Source organism: Tyto alba, unplaced genomic scaffold (assembly GCF_018691265.1).
Source record: "Tyto alba isolate M040663 unplaced genomic scaffold, T.alba_DEE_v4.0 Super-Scaffold_23, whole genome shotgun sequence".
Taxonomy (NCBI): Eukaryota; Metazoa; Chordata; class Aves; order Strigiformes; family Tytonidae; genus Tyto; species Tyto alba.
Window position 1 is genome coordinate 4,777,590 of NW_024881297.1, and position 16,934 is coordinate 4,794,523.

Consider the following 16,934-nt stretch of genomic DNA (forward strand, 5'->3'; position numbering starts at 1 on the left):
AGTACAATTATATTCTCAGTTTGGTAACAAGATTTTAACAGTTGAGAATAAAGAGGCAGTCCTTGAGGATAAAACCATTGGAAAATGAGTTAAACACATTGTGCTCATGGGAAGCAGTCACCCTTTCTATTTGAACTGCATCTCAACAGATATTACTATCTCATCATCACTGAATGATCATCTGAAAAATTATCCTCATACAAGTGACAACAGTTGCTGTTTGTGCGGCAATAATTTTTACTGTTTCGAATCAAATCTCTAAACCCCTTTCCATGTTTCCCTGCTTTAAAAGCTGCACTAATGGCATTCATCATGGTCATAGTCTGAACCTGCCTCCTACCCCACATTCACTATGCCTCAGAACATCTCACATTTAACAAAGGCTTCACTAAAGAGACAACAGCAACATAGCTTTATCCATTAAGATAACCCTCTGTACAGCACTACATATCCCTCAGTATTCCAAGTACGATACTGTTACTCACCTCCACAAGAGTCAACAAGAGTGTGACATTTTCTTGCTGTTTAATGAAAATCTCTGTGAACTGACTTCCCAAATCATCAACTTGTTTTGGTAAATTTTCTTCTGTAATAGGGGAAAAAAAAAAAAATGTATTACAACACATGATTGGAAGAACTTCAGATAGTTTTTATTCTTACTAAAATAGGGCCATGGGTGACAAAAAGGTTTAGAATCACTGTTATAACGTTAATGGAATTATTTTCAAAACAAACACTGACACAAGCTTTGTTCAAAGTAAAAAATCTATGTTATTCTAAACATAACATTTATTGAGAGACTTGTTTTTAAAAAAAAAGGAGGGAACAAAGAATCTATTAAACTTATTCATTTCAGCATTAAGAGAAAAAAAAAATCCTATTTCCACTGATACTATCCTATCAGCTTCACACTTCTCATCCCCAAAGCTGCCTGTTACTGATATAACCAAGCACACTCTTAAGTCAGCAGAGAACTTAAAAAAATAGGGATCTCCCCCTGCAGAGGAGAAGCAGAAAGCCCCTAAGCGGCTGCGTTCGCATGCAGCTGAACTGATCCAGTAGGGAAGTTCCTCGTAAGGACTATTCACTAATGTGCAAAAGCAAAGTACAGTTCATACCAAGAGGCTTGAAGCAAGTGCTGGGGAATATAAACCATCTAACACTAAATGGCTCAAACACCTTATTCGTCTATTTTGGTTTAGCAAGAAAAAAGACTTAAACATCAGGAGTAATTTTGACACAGATGAGAATCAAAATCTCTTGTCTTGGAATCTGAACTAATTTCACAAGGGAAATAAAGTGCTATTGTTTTATTTACTCTTCTGTTGTGTAGAACTGGGGTAACACATGAATTTCACTGTACACAATTATTTCATGCATCACTTGCACAAACAAAAAAACAATGCAAAAGCATCCCACAAAGCAACAGAAAACATGCAAATGACATCTCTGCACCACTGCTGTTTTCTAGGCCAAGCGACAATTTACAAAGCTATTTCACAAAACAATAGTAGTATATAGGTACTACTGGTTGGCATAGTGAAGGAACTTCAGTTGCAAAGTTGATTTAGAATTGCTCTTTGTCAAAGGGAGTTTTTTGTTCTACTTTCATTTTGGACAGGAAGAGAAGACATTTCATGCCAGTCCAGTTTCTGAGACCTCAGCTTTTTTGCTGCTCAGCAGCAGTTCAAATCCAGTCCCACACAACAAGGGCAGGAATTCAGCTGTACATGGCACCAGTGGCCACCCAACTCCAGCCAAGCCCCCTTCTCCCTGCAAAGCTCCCTGTCCCTGCACATCCCCTAAACAACTTGCTGCTTTAGTGCCTTCTCAGTCCATAACCGCCAGGCCCCTCCTGTCCCTCAGCACATGCTGCCACCTGCCCGGGCTCTATCCTGTGTTTTAGGCAGTTCCGACAGCCCAAGGCCTCACTGAAGAGCCACAGCAAGGGCACTGGCTGCTCATCTTCAAAATCAAGTCCTCTACAAATCCTGCAGACGCACATCCAACACTGCGACGCTGAACCCTGCTAGCTGATGAAACCACAGGAACAGCTTGAAGCATAAACCACAGGAAATATGTGGTAAAACCATTGAATTTCTGACCAAATCCAAAGGTCTGATTTGGTAAAGTGAAGGCCAAACAGCGATTTTTCCTCCTGCTTAAACTGCAGGACTTACAGCCTTGTCAAGGGGTCACTAAAAAACCATTAACAACTGAGCAGCTATAAAAAGGTTCAAAGACCACAGATAATCTTCAAACTCTGTACCTTATTAGGGGTATGGTAAAACAGAGAAATCGAAGGACTCTACCATAACAATTTAGTGCCAAGAAAATAATTTAAATTCAGCCAACCCAAACTGTTGGCAACGGTGATTCAGTTTATAAGTTCTAATTTTTAAGGCTTTCCAATACAGGAAAGAGGTTTTTGTTTGGCCTTCCAGACACGAAAGTAGCTGATCATTTCTCTAATGTAGTGTAGCTACATTTCTCCCTCAAAGCAGATTTATTGGTAGGTAGTTTACAAGAGGGAGAGAGAAATAGCAGCAGCCTGCCGTAAATTTTTAGCTGCAGAAACTATTAAATACTAACAGAAGATGACAGACAGGAGGACAGACTGTGTGGAAGAGTAACTCTAGCCCAGGCACATAGCATCTAGCAGAATACAAGTCCCACAGTGAGCTCCCTGAAGCTGAAGGGCTTATCAAGTTTGGGTCAGTCCTGGTTTACATGAATAAACAACAACAAAACAGAAAAAAAAAAAAAAAAACAAAACAGGTAAACCAACTCCACAGAAGTTCAGTTGCTGCACTTGCTACTGTAGAATAAGAAGCAACTCAGCTGAGAATCATACATGGGGTACACACAGTAGCCTGCTGCAAACCAAGGAAAGCCCAGAGACCTAAACTTTTTTTTTTTTTAAACAGATGCTCAAGTCAAAATATTTCACTTTGAATCTTCCGTGAGCTGTGACTGAGCATCTTGTCCCTTTCCAGACTCAGCTACAAATAGCAAGTGTTCGAACTATGGATTCCTCCCAATCCTAACTCTTGTCCTTGCACAAGTTTGTTAAAGCAAAACCTGAGCAGTATACACAACTTACACGGCCTCCTACAAGTTGGCTGTAGTTTTTATTTACTCCAAAAGCTTGATGCTAGGTCAGGGTGCTTAGGATTCTTCTGTAGAAGTGCCAAATGAAAACTGTCTTTTTTTTTTTTTTTCCTCTCAACTCTTGCTTTTGCCTACCAGTATTTCTACTACTAAATTAAAAAAAAAAAGAGAAAGGAGCAAGACAGAAAGAAACAGGCAAAGTGAAACTGCATCTTCTACTTATGTGGATACACTACAGATCTTGCAACTAGATTTCTATCCTTAATCACTCTTTAAATCTACACATTCACAGGGGTCAAATGAAGAGAATTATTTCTATCTATTAAGATTAGCTCTTAGTGATTCACTACCAAGCAGCACTGCAAACTAGAATTTAATCTTAAACAAAGTGCATTTTGATAAAACCAATTTAAAAAAAGAGAACATACAAAGTGTTAGTGGTAACTTACAGTAGAAGTGAACACTGTATTTTAACATGCATTGCTTAAAAGAGACACTGTGAAGGATGCTTACGTGCAGCGCATGCATTTGTGTCAAACTTCAGGGCTTCTTAAAAATAGAAACTCTGTTCACAAACTTTTGCCCGTTAAAACCCTACCAGTTCTGAAGCTGCACACTTTCATAACATGGTAAACAACAATTTATCATTATTACAATCTCTAGAGATCTGTTGGCATTCACCATGCCCGAATCAAACAAGAAACAAAACTGGGAAGACACTTCGGCTCTAAAGAAAATGTATAGAGCAGAATGCAAAAAGTTTTCACTAAGTTGCAAGGCAAGTCTTTACAGTGTCCTTTTTAAACAGCAGTGAGTGTTACAGGTATGAGTAACAACTAGGCCTAAAACAAAGTGCCATATTTATATAAGTAAAGGTTCTTTTACCTTCAGAATCATCTGTCAATGCAGACAAAAGAAAAAGAAACAAGAGAAAGGTTTACAAGTTGAATCGCTTTCCAAACAGCACAACCAATAGCAGCGTAAGCTCAGATTTTCAGATCAGCCACCCTAGCTTTCTACGGCAGCAATTACTCCTTCAGGTAGTTCTTATGAAAATGGCTGAACTAAACAACCCCGTACTCTTACAACACTGGTGACCTCACATAACTCAAGTGTGTCAATTCTTCGCTCTTTGTAAGAGACTGCTAATAACAATCTTGTCAAGTCCATAATCAAGGCCACCACCATGAACATGGATTCACCAGTGCTGTAAAACTCTCATCTTGTTCAAAAGCTCTTTCATCAAAATCAGGCAATTGGATGAACAAGGAAAAGAAGGGCAAGTAAGCAAAGCAACAATCTGAGAGATGGTTAACAATAACATATCACAGAAGGATTTCAGCTTGCAAGTCTCTTGCAGGTACATAAGACGAGACAGTTCATTGTAGAAGGCACTGTGAAAGGACATAGTGTACAATGTGATGCCAATGTGCTGGCATAGATTTATTCATATTGGAGAACCCTCACCTACTTTCATAAGGTTATTTATCACTTAAGGAACCTTTGAAGACATATCTTGGGGTAGATACTGCAGACAAGAGACTTCAACTCAAATGTCAGCATCACCTCATATTTTGCCCATTCACGGGAGCATTGGCACTCCACTACATGTAATGGAAACTGAAAAATGAGATACAAGCATTGTCAAGGACTAGAAAGGCTCCTAGGGTGCATGGCAAATGGAGGATGTTATGAACCCACAGATTTTCAGCCATCTTAAATGTAGCCTTTTGCTCACACAGTATTCATGCTTGTCAAAGACCTTTTTTTTTTTTTGACAAGCTGGTATGATGGATTTACAGGTTCATTCATCAAAAAGCAGAATGGATGTCCTACAAGCCTTTTTATTTGTTGTTGATGTTTTCCTCTTAAAGTCTTGGAAAGCAAGTCTACAACCATTTGGCTTCAATTACTAGTCTAAACAGCGATCAAGCCACGGCATGATTTGCAAATACAAGCAGAAGTGTTTTTCCAAATAACACCTGCAACAATGCACAAGTGAAATGTCAGACAGGTCAACTGAATCCCGCAGTTGGCTTTATTATACACCCTGCCTCAATTTAACAGCTAGTAATCTTTCTGGAAGAGTCACCTACCTGGCAGCTGCCTGTGTGACTGTAAGTAGTACCTGGTCTCCATTCTCCCCTGTTATGGTGATAAAAGCGAGTGCACACAGGCTCAGCACCGGACAGAGCGCGTGCTCTGACTGAGGCCTCCTCCCAAGCTAGCATTTGCACAGCCCTTAGTCAGATCCCAGCCCCATTCTCTAGACAAGTCCTTGATGCTCAAAACAAGAGAACTCTGACTGTCCTGCCCTCCATACCCTTCAAGAGTCTGGAATGGTTGTAATCTACAGCTGTTCTCCTTGTCAGAACCATCTGGCTCTTCTTCAGCCTGGGCACTTGCAGCTCCTATTCATTTGTTTAAAGAACATTCTTTCCCAAGCCTACTTTGGGTTACTGCTGTCATTTTCAACAGCGTACTGATGTTTCTGTGAATTACGGGATTATTTTGAAGAGCTGCAACCACTTCATTGGCCTTTGAGACCAGTTTTGATGGCTGATCAAAAAAGCCTTCAAAAATAAAATAAAGGCAGGAAGGGCAGGGAGTTTCACAGTCCATCTGGACAGTGTCTACTTCTACATCTAACTACCTAGGGAAGGACATCGTCTCTTTCTAAAATGACATAATAGGGCTGGAAAATAAGGTTTTCACACTTACATATAGCCACCTTATCATAGATACCTCTGATTTTCTCTCAATATTCTTGTTAAATCACCAGATCTCAGGGTCCCATTTGACATTAACAGCCAGAACTCTCCCAATAGCAAAGAATGACTTGATTCTTTATTTACAAACTAGAAAAAACAATGAATTATCCCATTTCAACCTGGCTGCTGTTCGCAGAACATAGTTTTTAAAATTAGTAAGCAAGAGATCCAGTATTACTTTAATGCAAGCTGCATACAACAAGATTTTTAGCATTGTCATAACAGCTACACAGTAACAAAGCAAGTCTCAGCATTAGTAAATCAGAGTATTACAATTGATAATTTGAACAAAACCACCAAGGAAAGCACCCCCACAATTAATATAACTATTACTACCAAGCGCTTACCTTGCTCCTCCTCTTCTAGGTCATTCGATATTACATTGTAGAGAGTGTCCAAGGCATAGCCAATTATTTCAGAATCTGAACTGCAAATGAAAGAACCACTTTTCTTTAATTACTTATTTCCAGCTACTCTTACAACATTGTTTTTCTGCACAGGTAGTTCCCTTTGCATCATTAGATCAAGTGAGAAGGACTGATGTTGACAGCCATTTGGTAATACCATGTAACCACAGAGTTGCCCAGTCCCTCAATGCAGTCAAACTCCTTTTCCCAGTTCCATTCCCTCAGGTGGCCACATCCAGAAAGTCTGGTGCCAGAAGATGACCACAGGAAGTTTCACTGTAAGTGTGCCTTCCATTTCCTGATTCACTCCTTCCAACCTTCTCCTCAAGTATACCAGGAGAAATCTCTGGGAGGGATTCGGACCCCTTCCCAGAAAGTCACCCCAGGAAGCTGCAGACAAGCTTCAGCACCATCTCAGGGAAGAGCCTCCCTGCTACCCCGACAGCGAGAACCAGGGGCCAAAAGCTTCTGCTCCACATGAAAGCCACAGCAACGGCTGCAGATTCTCCCAAACAAGCCACCCTCGGCGTCAGCAACCCAGGCTACACCCAGTTATTAAGGGTTTTTGAACTCCAAGCATCCCCAGGAAGCTGCTGAGCAGCCTGTTTAACCCCATAGCATGAGTTCACCCACTTACCCCAAAACTCTTCTCGTAATAAACCCTGCTTTAAGAGAGACCTGCCTTTTTTGCACTACAAAGCCTAAACAAACTGTAAACCCTACGCTACAGTAAAGACCGAGCACAAGAGTTCTGTGGGGGAATGTAACCATTTTTGCTGCTTGCTTTGTTGTTCATAAACCAGAAAAGTATGTAATCACAGCTGGTCAAGAAACAAAGGAAAAGAAAACCTAACATCACAAAGGAAGGCACCTCAGAGTGCAGGAGGACACACCTCACAGCTATTTTCATGTCTTGCCCAAGCATCAGAAGAACACGCTGTCAAAACAAGACCTCTCATTCCAACTTTTCAGTATTTGCTTTCACTGATGTCCAAGGCATACACATTAAGGCCTCTAGACAAAAATAAATTTGCATTTCAAGAAGCTATTAGGCCAGTTCAGAACAGAGGCCTAAGAAACAACCTAACCAGCAATCTTAAAAGCCAAGCCTTAATTGAGGCCAACTATCTTTGCTAAACCGCTAATTAAAGATGACAGACCTACAGCAGTTGTTGCAATCAAGAAAACCAGAGATATCTCAAGGTGATCCACTGGCTCTGAGAAGACAGAAAGTAGCAATCCATACCTACATTTCTTGTATCACTACAGCAAGGGCATTATCAAGCTGTCAAAGGGACACCTAACCTCCCTTTCTACAACTCTCACACTACATCAAAAGGTAAAAATAAGCAAGTGTCTGTGTAGATTGTCCTTTCGTGTTGGGTTTTGAATTGAATCCTGGTCCTGATGATGTCTTCCAAGGACACATGCTTTTTTCCTCAGTGCGTCCCTCACCTCATACTACCTGCTTTTAAGCTGGGCTGTAATGGAAACAAAAGGAGAAAAAAAGAAGCTCCTCCTCTGCCAAACTGTTAGTCAAAGCAAGTAAAGGAAGCTTTTAGTCCATGTAAACCATCTCATCCAGCAGATATGCTCAGATTTCCAGCCCCCTTTATAGTAATTTTAGTTCTTTAACACAAGACTACAAAGCCTATGGTTTCCTTTTCATGTAGCTGAAGCAATTCCACATCTGAAAAGACACATATAAATTATTTCCTGGAGACTTAAAAAAAAAAACCAAACAAGCTGCTTTTCCTTTCCCTCACAGCAGCTACAAAAGAATAAGCAAATTTTATGTAGATGTGGTAAAAGCAGGCCTTGTTTCTCTTGTCAGAAGAGGAACACATGACGAAATGAGGAGAACAGCATCGTATCTTTGCTGTTCACTGCCTTGCTACCATCTGCTCTTCACCACATATAACACTGTATTGATTATTCTGCTCAGACTGAAGTTGTGCAGCTTTTGCTCTGTAGTTAAAAATCAGTCAAGAAATAGCCTTCCAGTCTCTCATGCTTCCATAAAAGACGCAGCCTTTATGCAATGCAACAAGCCAGCATAAGCCACCTCAGGCACCTTCCCTCTGCTAGTTGTGCTTTTATGTGGCACACAACCACGGCATGAACTCAGTGCTGCGCTGACAAACAATAGCAGAGAAGTATCATATGGAAGCAAAGGCACCCAGGGATTGTCCTGCCCAGGTAGAGTGCCTCAAACATGCTTTTACCAAGTCTTCTAAAACTATGGCCCTTCACTGCCTCGGAATAGAAACAAGCATCATCTATACTGCCAAGAAAAGCACAGAAAAGCAGAGGTTTTTTATCATGTCATCAGTTACCGCACACGTGGAAAGGAGGGCATTTTGTTACCACTAAAAACTCAAGTAATGGAAAAGGTATCAAAGGGGTAATGACATTTATATTACCTCGCACAGAAGTCTTAATGAGAAGTGTATCACAATTTGAAAACTTGGAACTAATAGCACTTAAATAACAGAGATTCGTGCCTTCCTCCTAGTTTCATATTAGGTTTCAAACTATTAGAATTATCACACTGAAGTTTAAAGACCCTGTTATGTAAGTATAACCAAAGCAGTTAAAGATCAAGTTGACTTCTCACTCTGCTGCCTTCTCCCACACCAACAGTTAGTCTTGCTGGCCTGTTCTACAGACAATGCCAAATTTTTTTCAAAATAATCCCTGGTGGGATGTGGCAACATACAGACAGCAAGTCAGGAAAAGTCCTCCAGCAGATCACAGTTCCTACTTTTCCTATTACAAAATAAACATCTGTCCTAAGAACACTGGTGTGTAGAAGAGTCTGCAACATTTAAAGGCTGCCTCAGGGGTGTTAATCAGGATGGCTGAAGCACATAGCTGAAAAAAGTAGTGAAAGAAGACAGTTTTGTACTGGACAAATTTTAAGCAATCAGGCAGGAGATGGACCTTAAGGCACTCTACAAGTAAACTGTATAACAAGTGGAATGACACATTCATTTAAGAGACAGAAATGGTGTATTTCTGTTCCAGGATGGAACAGAATTTGAACTGGAACTGATTTGAGCTGGAACTAATTTGAAGCAACAGTGTAAGATGTGAGGACAGAAACAAGAACAGTACACAATAAGCTCTCACCTTTTCAGCCCAGCCACGCAAACCAGGCCTTTTCCCTATTCAAATTAGGAGATGAAGCTATAAATGCCTCTCACCTCGTACTAAGAATTTCAGAATCAAAAAAAAAAAAAATCAGCATGCCTTATAACTCAAAGAGATAAAGAAAAGCGCAATACGGAGCAAGGGAAGTAAAGGATTAGCACAGCAACGAAGGAAAGAACTACTACAGAGCTGATACCATACTTGTGTTTATCACATCAAATACAAAGGGAAGGAACAATTCACTCACCAAAATCAGAAGATATACCAGAGATGAAAGACGGCTACTTTTTACTTGAGGACTGCATGAATAATTGTTAACGAAATTCTCAGAAAAGATAAAAGCTGTGCTATCATATTTGGCTGAGAAGGTCTTTAAACAAAATGACTTTTCAATTAGAATCTGATTTCACAATAAGTGTATTTGCATTACAAAATAGTCATCTCTTACCAGCTAAATTGCTTCAGTTTTTCATACTGCTATTACATATTCCAGCAGGACAAATGCTGCTGAAGATCAAACAGTTGTGCATCTTGAACTATTCCATTAATTTTTCATAAATACATAATAGGCGAGTGCGTTTGCACTTGTCACTGTTCTCACGTTACAGTACTCTGAACACCAGCTATCCATGCCTCACACGTGTTGTGAATTCAGAGATCCATGCCTGCTGCCGGCTCCCCCGTCGTAATCCTTTCCACCGAAACACCCCATCCGTGCAAAAAAGGCTGGAGAGCAGATTAAGCCTCACCTGATACAGCCCAACCAAGCCCTGCTTCTACTCAAGTGGGAACTAGGAGGGGAATCCCATGGATTATGTTCACATTCAGATGTGCATAAAGCCACAGCAACTACAGGCACACATCCCAGACAACAGGCAGACAGGTGTGTAACATCTCCAGTCAGTAGAACAACCATCAGCAGCTTCCTGGCTAAAAAGTTTCACCTCAGGAGCTCAGTTATCCATCTTCAGGCCATCCCAATAATCACTAAAAAATCATACTCCTCTAAAGCTAAACTAAGGAGGAAAACAGAAATCACTATTTTGACTTCAGCATAACATTTTCCAGGTCCTTTCCTATTTCTAATCAAATTACACCTTCCGTAAGCTTAAGCTTCACAGCAATAGTCAATGTACAGGACCAGCACTTGCGAGTCACTCACATGAATACAGTGACATGTGAGAAGACAACTTGAGTCAATCATTTGACTTCTGTTTTCCTTGAAGTTGCACTGCTGCTTCTTAAAAATAATCTTAAGCAGCTGCAATGAAAAAAAAATAGAGGAGGGAATGAGCATTTTCCACTTCTGCAGAAAGCTTCAGGGCGCCTGAAGTAGAGGCTGCAAAGGTCCAAAGATCACACCCATGGGCATGCACTGAAACAGCGATGACAGCACCGTCCTGTCGGACCAACAGCCTCTCAGTTCAATATGCCAGTCACACTGGGCATTGGGGAGACCTGAGCCTGCACCTCGTTTATCAACCAGTAACTCGGATGAGCTGGCTTTGATTTGTATTCCCACAAGTGGAAGTCCCCAGAGCCTCACCTCTGCAGTCACTGACACCAAACAGCGTACTCTCACCACCTTTAAGCACACACCTGAACTTAGCAGACACGGGGGCTACAGTTAGACCACCCTCAAATGTACCTCAATGCGTAGGCCAGCTCTTGTGCTGCTCCACCATAAAACATGCACTAGAATACCAATCTAGTAACATTTTGTGGAAGACAGCATTTTTTCAGCTGAAAACCCAAAAGCCATAAAGACGTATTTACTGCTTTTTGAATTGCAGCCCGAGTCACACAAGACATCTGCACAGAGTCCCAGCACATATGAATTCCGAAGGGACAACTGGATCCCAAAAAGCACAGAAAAGCTCTGAAGTTCATGCCCTGAGGGGTTCAGGTCAGCATCTCAAAGGAAAGGAGATCAGCAGAGCCCCGCCTCCCTTCTCCAAGTTCAAATCTGGCATCAGGAGCAGGTAAGTGGATGAAAGCAGGCTCCTTGACCTAATTTTTTGAAGGGCTTCCCCCTTCATGTCAGTGACAGTTACTCCTATAACTTTCTCTCTCACTGTTTGCACCATACAAGTTGCACACAGGCCACACGTTTTTAACTGCCCAGTCCAACAGATTGGAAAGAATGCCTCCTTCTAGACCCTGAACCGCTGCTTTCCTAATTCTCCCTTGTCTTGACGTTAGAAGACGCTTCCCATATACGCACATGCAAGAAGCCCAAATATGCCCTCATGATTGTTTTTTCTTACATGTTTACCAGCTCTACATTCAAATTCAGACTGACAGACTGTCACAATACACCTCCCTAGGTAAGCACCAAACGTGCAGTATTTGAAGCTTAAATCAGAGCACTGCAAACAGGTTCCAAGTGGGTACTATCAAGTATAGCAACATGATAAATTGAAGAAATAGATGAACAGCAAAGATATTTTAAATGCTGGATTGCATAAATTACATTCTAGTCCACATAAAGGATTCAGGCTAGTGTCATCTGTCTGAAGAGCAGCCATAGAGTCCAGCTTTTCTATTTACATAAACGCTTCAATATAAATGCCTGCATTACTCCCCATGACAGAATTAATCTACTAATTAATCTGATGACACGCATCTGATAAAACACACTTTTGCTGACTCCATTCATTTCCTCTTAATTCTGTCCGGTTCATCGTTTGCCCAGTAACATGTTGATTTGGGTTATTTCCAATAATACTGTAATTAATTAACATTGTCATTTTGGATTGACCTTTCCCTGGCGGAAGAAACCAACCCCTGAGAAGCACCAAGATGCACTTTGGTACCACCTTCACTGTAGCACTGGCTTTGCTGTCCCCCTCACCCAAGTTCCTGCAATTCTGTTCTTTTCACCTCTGAATATGCTCGAAGTTTGTCACCACAAAAAGGCGCCGTGACAGAGAAGCTCTTAGAAACCCAGCTCTCTTCCTCGCTCTGCTGGGGCACAGAACCAAGCCTGCATTTGCTGGTTTCAGCAGCAGAGAAGGGTCGGGGTGGCAGGTGGAGACGGCTGCCACAAGTCAGCAACACGCTTACCGGTCTGTCTGAAGAACGTGGATGAGATGTTCCATAGCCTGGATGCCTACCTCCAATCGGTATTTCTAGTTGGAGAAAAATTGACTAGTTAATGGCCTAGCGCAAAGACCGAACTAAGCTTTTTAAGCAATACATTACAAAGCCATTAAAAGCACCCACAGCTCTTCAGAAGCTGGGTACTTACCTTGGATAATGACTTAAGAGCACGCACAGCATCCCTCCGATCATCCAGTAAAGTGGAAGAAGCGACTCGGTCACACAACTTCTGAATCTGGGAACGTACAAGACACGCGTGTAAGGGACACGGTCCCAAACGCTCCACCACCCCACGCACCTCGGTGTCAGGAATTCTCCGGCCGAGCCGGCAATTCCTCACGTTCAACTGTAACGCCGTTTCCCCGAGCAGAAGCCGGCACGACCGGAACCAACCCGAGCGTGTCAGCGCAGCCCCGGCCCGCTCGGGAACGGGACGGGACACGGAGCGGGGCTGCCCGGACCTGCGAGCAACGGCGCCGGGTTCTCAAGGGAGGGGCGGCCGCTCCCGAACCAAAAATAAGCGGCCGGCACCGACCTGCGGCCGCCGGCTCAGCGCCGCTCCCCCGCCGCGGCCGCCCAGCAACGGCTAGGCCCCGCCGAGGCGCCGCCCGCCCCCCGCTCACCGTCTCGGCGCCGGAGGGCTGCGGCCCGGCGCTGGGGCCGCCCATGACGCCCCGCAAGAAGTTCATGGCGGCGCGGTCCGGCTCGGCCAGCGGAACTCGGCCCGCAGCCCCCGCCGCCGCTCCCGCACCCGCCGCCGCCCCCCGCGACGGAAGCGGCCGCCGCGCCTGCGCCGCGACGTGGCGCCGACGTGGCCGCCGGCGGGCGAGGGGGTGGGGCCTGGAGGGAGCCCCGCCCCCCCGGGGGGCGGTGGGCGGGGCGCTCGGGTTCGCGTCCTCCGCCGGGTCCGGGCTCGGGTGGCCTCGCACTCTCTCCCCGCCCCCCCCGTGGACTGCGGCACTTCATCCGCCCGCCCACGCTGATGGAGCCAAAACACGCTCCTACGCCCTAATCACCCGCCTCGTTAAGCTTTTTAACGACGGGAGAACGCGAGGAGGACGCTCAGCCGTCACGCCCCGGTTATTCCGCGCTGATAGTGCTTTCTACCATTATTGTTTGCTCCCCACCCCGCCTCCCGCCTGCGTTTTTCACTAGGAAAAACTAGTGAAGCAGGGAAGAGTTGTGAATACCACTTCAGCAGAGGTTTTGCTCAGAATGAACAAGCCAGGCGCAGGGGCTGGGACCATTAACCTCCCAAAAAACTGAACCCAGCGCACCCCTGTAACCCAGTTCCCCCCGGCGTCTTGGGGGTCTGCGTGTCCAGAACCACCCCCGGGCTTGGAATTCAGAAACTGCGTTTGCTAATAACACCAAAGGAAAATGGGATACCAACTCCTAATTAGAAGAAAAATCCTGTATTGCATTTTTGCAACGGAACAATCTCAGTGACAAACAGAGGGTCAGCAGATACCAGCGATGGTTCAGCTTAAGAGCAGAGAACCAAGCAGTTAAATTTGATTCAGATGCTGAATTTCCCCACAGCAGATGCCACCACAGCCCTTCCTGTATCCCTGCTTAGGGTCAGCAGCCAAGAACCAGCACTCCAGGAGCTCCCAGCCTAACGCAGCCCTCCTGACCGGCACCCAGAGGGGTTTTAGTTCAGTAGTACTTTGGGTTTTCTGCATATCAAATTGCAGCAAATCATATAGCAACAATCGTAAATTAGCACAGAAAGAAACCGATCCTTTTAACTGGGACTAAAACTAGATCATTTAATTCCAGGGAGAAAACCCCTCTTGCATCACAATTTAAGAGCTTTGGGAATTTTATTTTCCTCATCAACTGAACAATTAAATCAACATTTCAAATTAAATTACGTAGCTGAAACTAAACATTACTCATCCCATATCCTAAAACTAATAGCTTTTGGATGTGGCAAATGCCTCAAACTAATAAAGAGAAGATGCAGAGCAATCTCATCTAATTTCTGCAATCTTTCACACACACCTGCAATTCATCTCTCACCTGCCCTGCATTCTCCCCCTTTGAGGGAAACACCTTTTATAAGCAACTGCTTTTTCCCCAACGTGATCTTCCACAATAGGCAAGAAAACCCAAACTTACTCCCAAGCTCAGCTTGACAAGCGCTCTCCCTGCAGTGCCACCAGAAACCTACCAAAACCTTGTGGCTGGCTGTGGTTCTCCCCTTCCACCCCTCTTCCCTCCCCCCAGACACCCCCTGGCATGGGGAGCAGAGGATTTCTACCTTGCTGGACAGTAACGAAACCTTCGAGGAGGAACCACCAGTTGCTTGACAGCAAACACAGCCATGTCAGCAGTTGGGTGGGCAGCAGGACACAGCCAGCCTGCAGCCACAGCGCACACCTGAGGCTGGCTGCGCTCCATCCTCCCCCCGAGGCAGCACAGCAGCTTGGCTCCGGGGCCAGAGACAGAGCTGGAGGAGCTTGGCACCCCTGAAGCTGTGTGCCCCCTCCCAGCAGTCAGCTGGCTCCTCAAAATGGAGCCAGAGCCAGCTTACAGCTGCCCTGCTCTGTAAATTCCTGGGATGCTCTCTTACGCTTCACTGCCCAGTAGTAGAGAAACAGATTTTTCTTCCAAAAAAAAAAAAAAAGTCTTCTAAACAAAAGGGCTTTGGATAGCATAAAGGTGAAGAAAGGATCCCCCCCCCCCTTTCCAAGGGGATGGTTTAAGGTGCTTACCTTTTTGGGCCAGCTGCAGATACACACCAGAACACATCAGAAACACTCAAGTTGAGCTAAGGAAAAAAAAACCAAACAAACAAACAAACAAAAAAAAAAAAAAAAAAACAAACCAAAAACCACATTCTCCAAAACAAAGTTCTTTATTTCAAAGTTTTACCATCCTTACATATACAGATCGAGGGAAAGAAACTGATTTGCTTCAAAGAGATTTGATATGACTCAACTTCTAAAGGCACCCACACCTCAATTTTTCACACGTCAATGGGGCAAGCCAGAACCTTCTCAAATAAGCTCGGAGGTATAACACCCTCCAGGGTCCAGCTTCTGTCACACTAGGAAGCAATTATTCGATATTTGACCCGCAATCGTTGATTCTTTGAGATCTCAGCACAGCTCAAAAAACCCCTCTGTTTCAGGGAGGAGCTCCGAATTAATTATTTGAGTTACGAATACGGGAAAAGCTCCGCACGGAGATACCTGTTTTAAACCAACGCTGACGATACCCCTTGCTTTTTGGATTGCTGAAATCCTCCGACAGAAGCAAAGCGCTGCCTCCCGTCCGGAAGCAGCCGAGCCAGAGCGGTGGAGGGAGGGAAGTCCCGCCCGTGAGGGGCCGTACACTGCCACGGCCGTCCATGCCACGGCGATCGGCGCCGCGAGGGCCCGCCGCACCCACAGGCCGCGTTCGGTACCGAAAGCGGAGCGGGATTAGTTAAATCCCGTGGAAGGAGCGGCCAGTACCCACCGCTCCCGCCCGGGGCCCGCTAGCGGCCCCTCCCCGCGGCCGCGGGGCGGGAAAGGCGCGCTCCAGCCGACGTCACAGCGGAAGGGCGGCGGGGATTGGCGGGGAGCCCCGCCCCGCCCCTCGCGGCCCCGCCCGCGCCCGCCCTCCCTCCGCGCAGGCGCGCAGGCACGCACGCACAGGCACGCGCGCACCGGAGCTCCGGCCGCCCCTCCCCCACCCGGCCGTGACATCGCCGCCGCCGCCGCGCCCCGCTCGCCCCCCCCTCCCCCCCCCCCGCCCCCGCTGCGGGACACGCCGAAGGGACACGCTTCGCCGCGCCCGACACCGAGCAGGTCCCGGGGCGGACGTGCCCCGGCCCCGCGCACCCGAGACTTTTTCCCTAGGTGGGCGATGGGGGATCGGGGGGTAGGCCCCGCCGCGATGCGGGGCGGGGCGGGGTTGGGGGGCCGCTTAACGGTCGCGGGGCTGAGGGGAAGCGGCGCGCGCCGGCGCGGGCAGCGCCCCGGGGCCCGGCTTTTGCCCTTCGCCGCCCGCCCCGCCCCGCCTCGGCGCGGCCGAGCCCAGCTGCTGGCTCCCGGCCCGGCTCCCTCACCCGGTGTGGCGCCGGGCCGGGCCGGGGCGCGGAGCGGAGCGGGAGGGAGGGAGGGAGGGAGGGGGCTTTTGTTCGCCGTCACCTTGGCGGCGTGTCGCCTGCCGGCGATCGCTCTTCCGCGCCTCGCCCCGGGCGGTCCGGGAGGGGGTGGGGGGGGGGGGGGAGCCGGGGGGAAGCGCCCCCTCGGCCGCCGTTTCCAGCGTCGCGACCCGCGTTACTTGGTGCTCGTCTGCGGCGTTGGGCCCTGCGCTCGCCGTTCCCCGGCTTGCCTCATGCATTGCCTGCCAGGGGCCTCTAGAGGTGTCTGGACTTCGGCAGGGGCAGGCTGCC

The 16,934-nt window shown here is 46.1% G+C and overlaps 2 protein-coding genes across 11 annotated transcripts in view; one reads left to right on the top strand and one right to left on the bottom strand.

Annotated features, from left to right (window-relative positions):
- The window catches only part of USO1 (USO1 vesicle transport factor), a 39,156-nt gene extending 23,123 nt beyond the window's left edge, over positions 1-16,033 (bottom strand). For 4 of the 9 annotated variants that reach the window (XM_042796616.1, XM_042796612.1, XM_042796615.1 and 1 more), the window contains exons 1-6: positions 13,168-13,330; positions 12,693-12,779; positions 12,509-12,573; positions 6,230-6,309; positions 3,997-4,008; positions 486-586 (exon numbers count right to left, since the gene is read on the bottom strand). In XM_042796616.1, coding sequence (XP_042652550.1) covers positions 486-586; positions 3,997-4,008; positions 6,230-6,309; positions 12,509-12,573; positions 12,693-12,779; positions 13,168-13,233 — 411 coding nt within the window. In that variant the 5' untranslated portion in view covers positions 13,234-13,330. Of the gene's footprint in view, positions 1-485; positions 587-3,996; positions 4,009-6,229; positions 6,310-12,508; positions 12,574-12,692; positions 12,780-13,167; positions 13,331-15,744 lie in introns of those variants that run through there. The other 5 variants (XM_042796618.1, XM_042796614.1, XM_042796617.1 and 2 more) reach the window with 2 other exon arrangements.
- Positions 16,034-16,172: 139 nt separating this feature from the next.
- The window catches only part of G3BP2 (G3BP stress granule assembly factor 2), a 29,703-nt gene continuing 28,941 nt past the window's right edge, over positions 16,173-16,934 (top strand). For both annotated transcript variants that reach the window (XM_042796782.1, XM_042796783.1), the window contains exon 1: positions 16,173-16,395. The gene's annotated coding sequence lies outside the window, so the exon portion shown is untranslated. The remainder of the gene's footprint in view (positions 16,396-16,934) is intronic.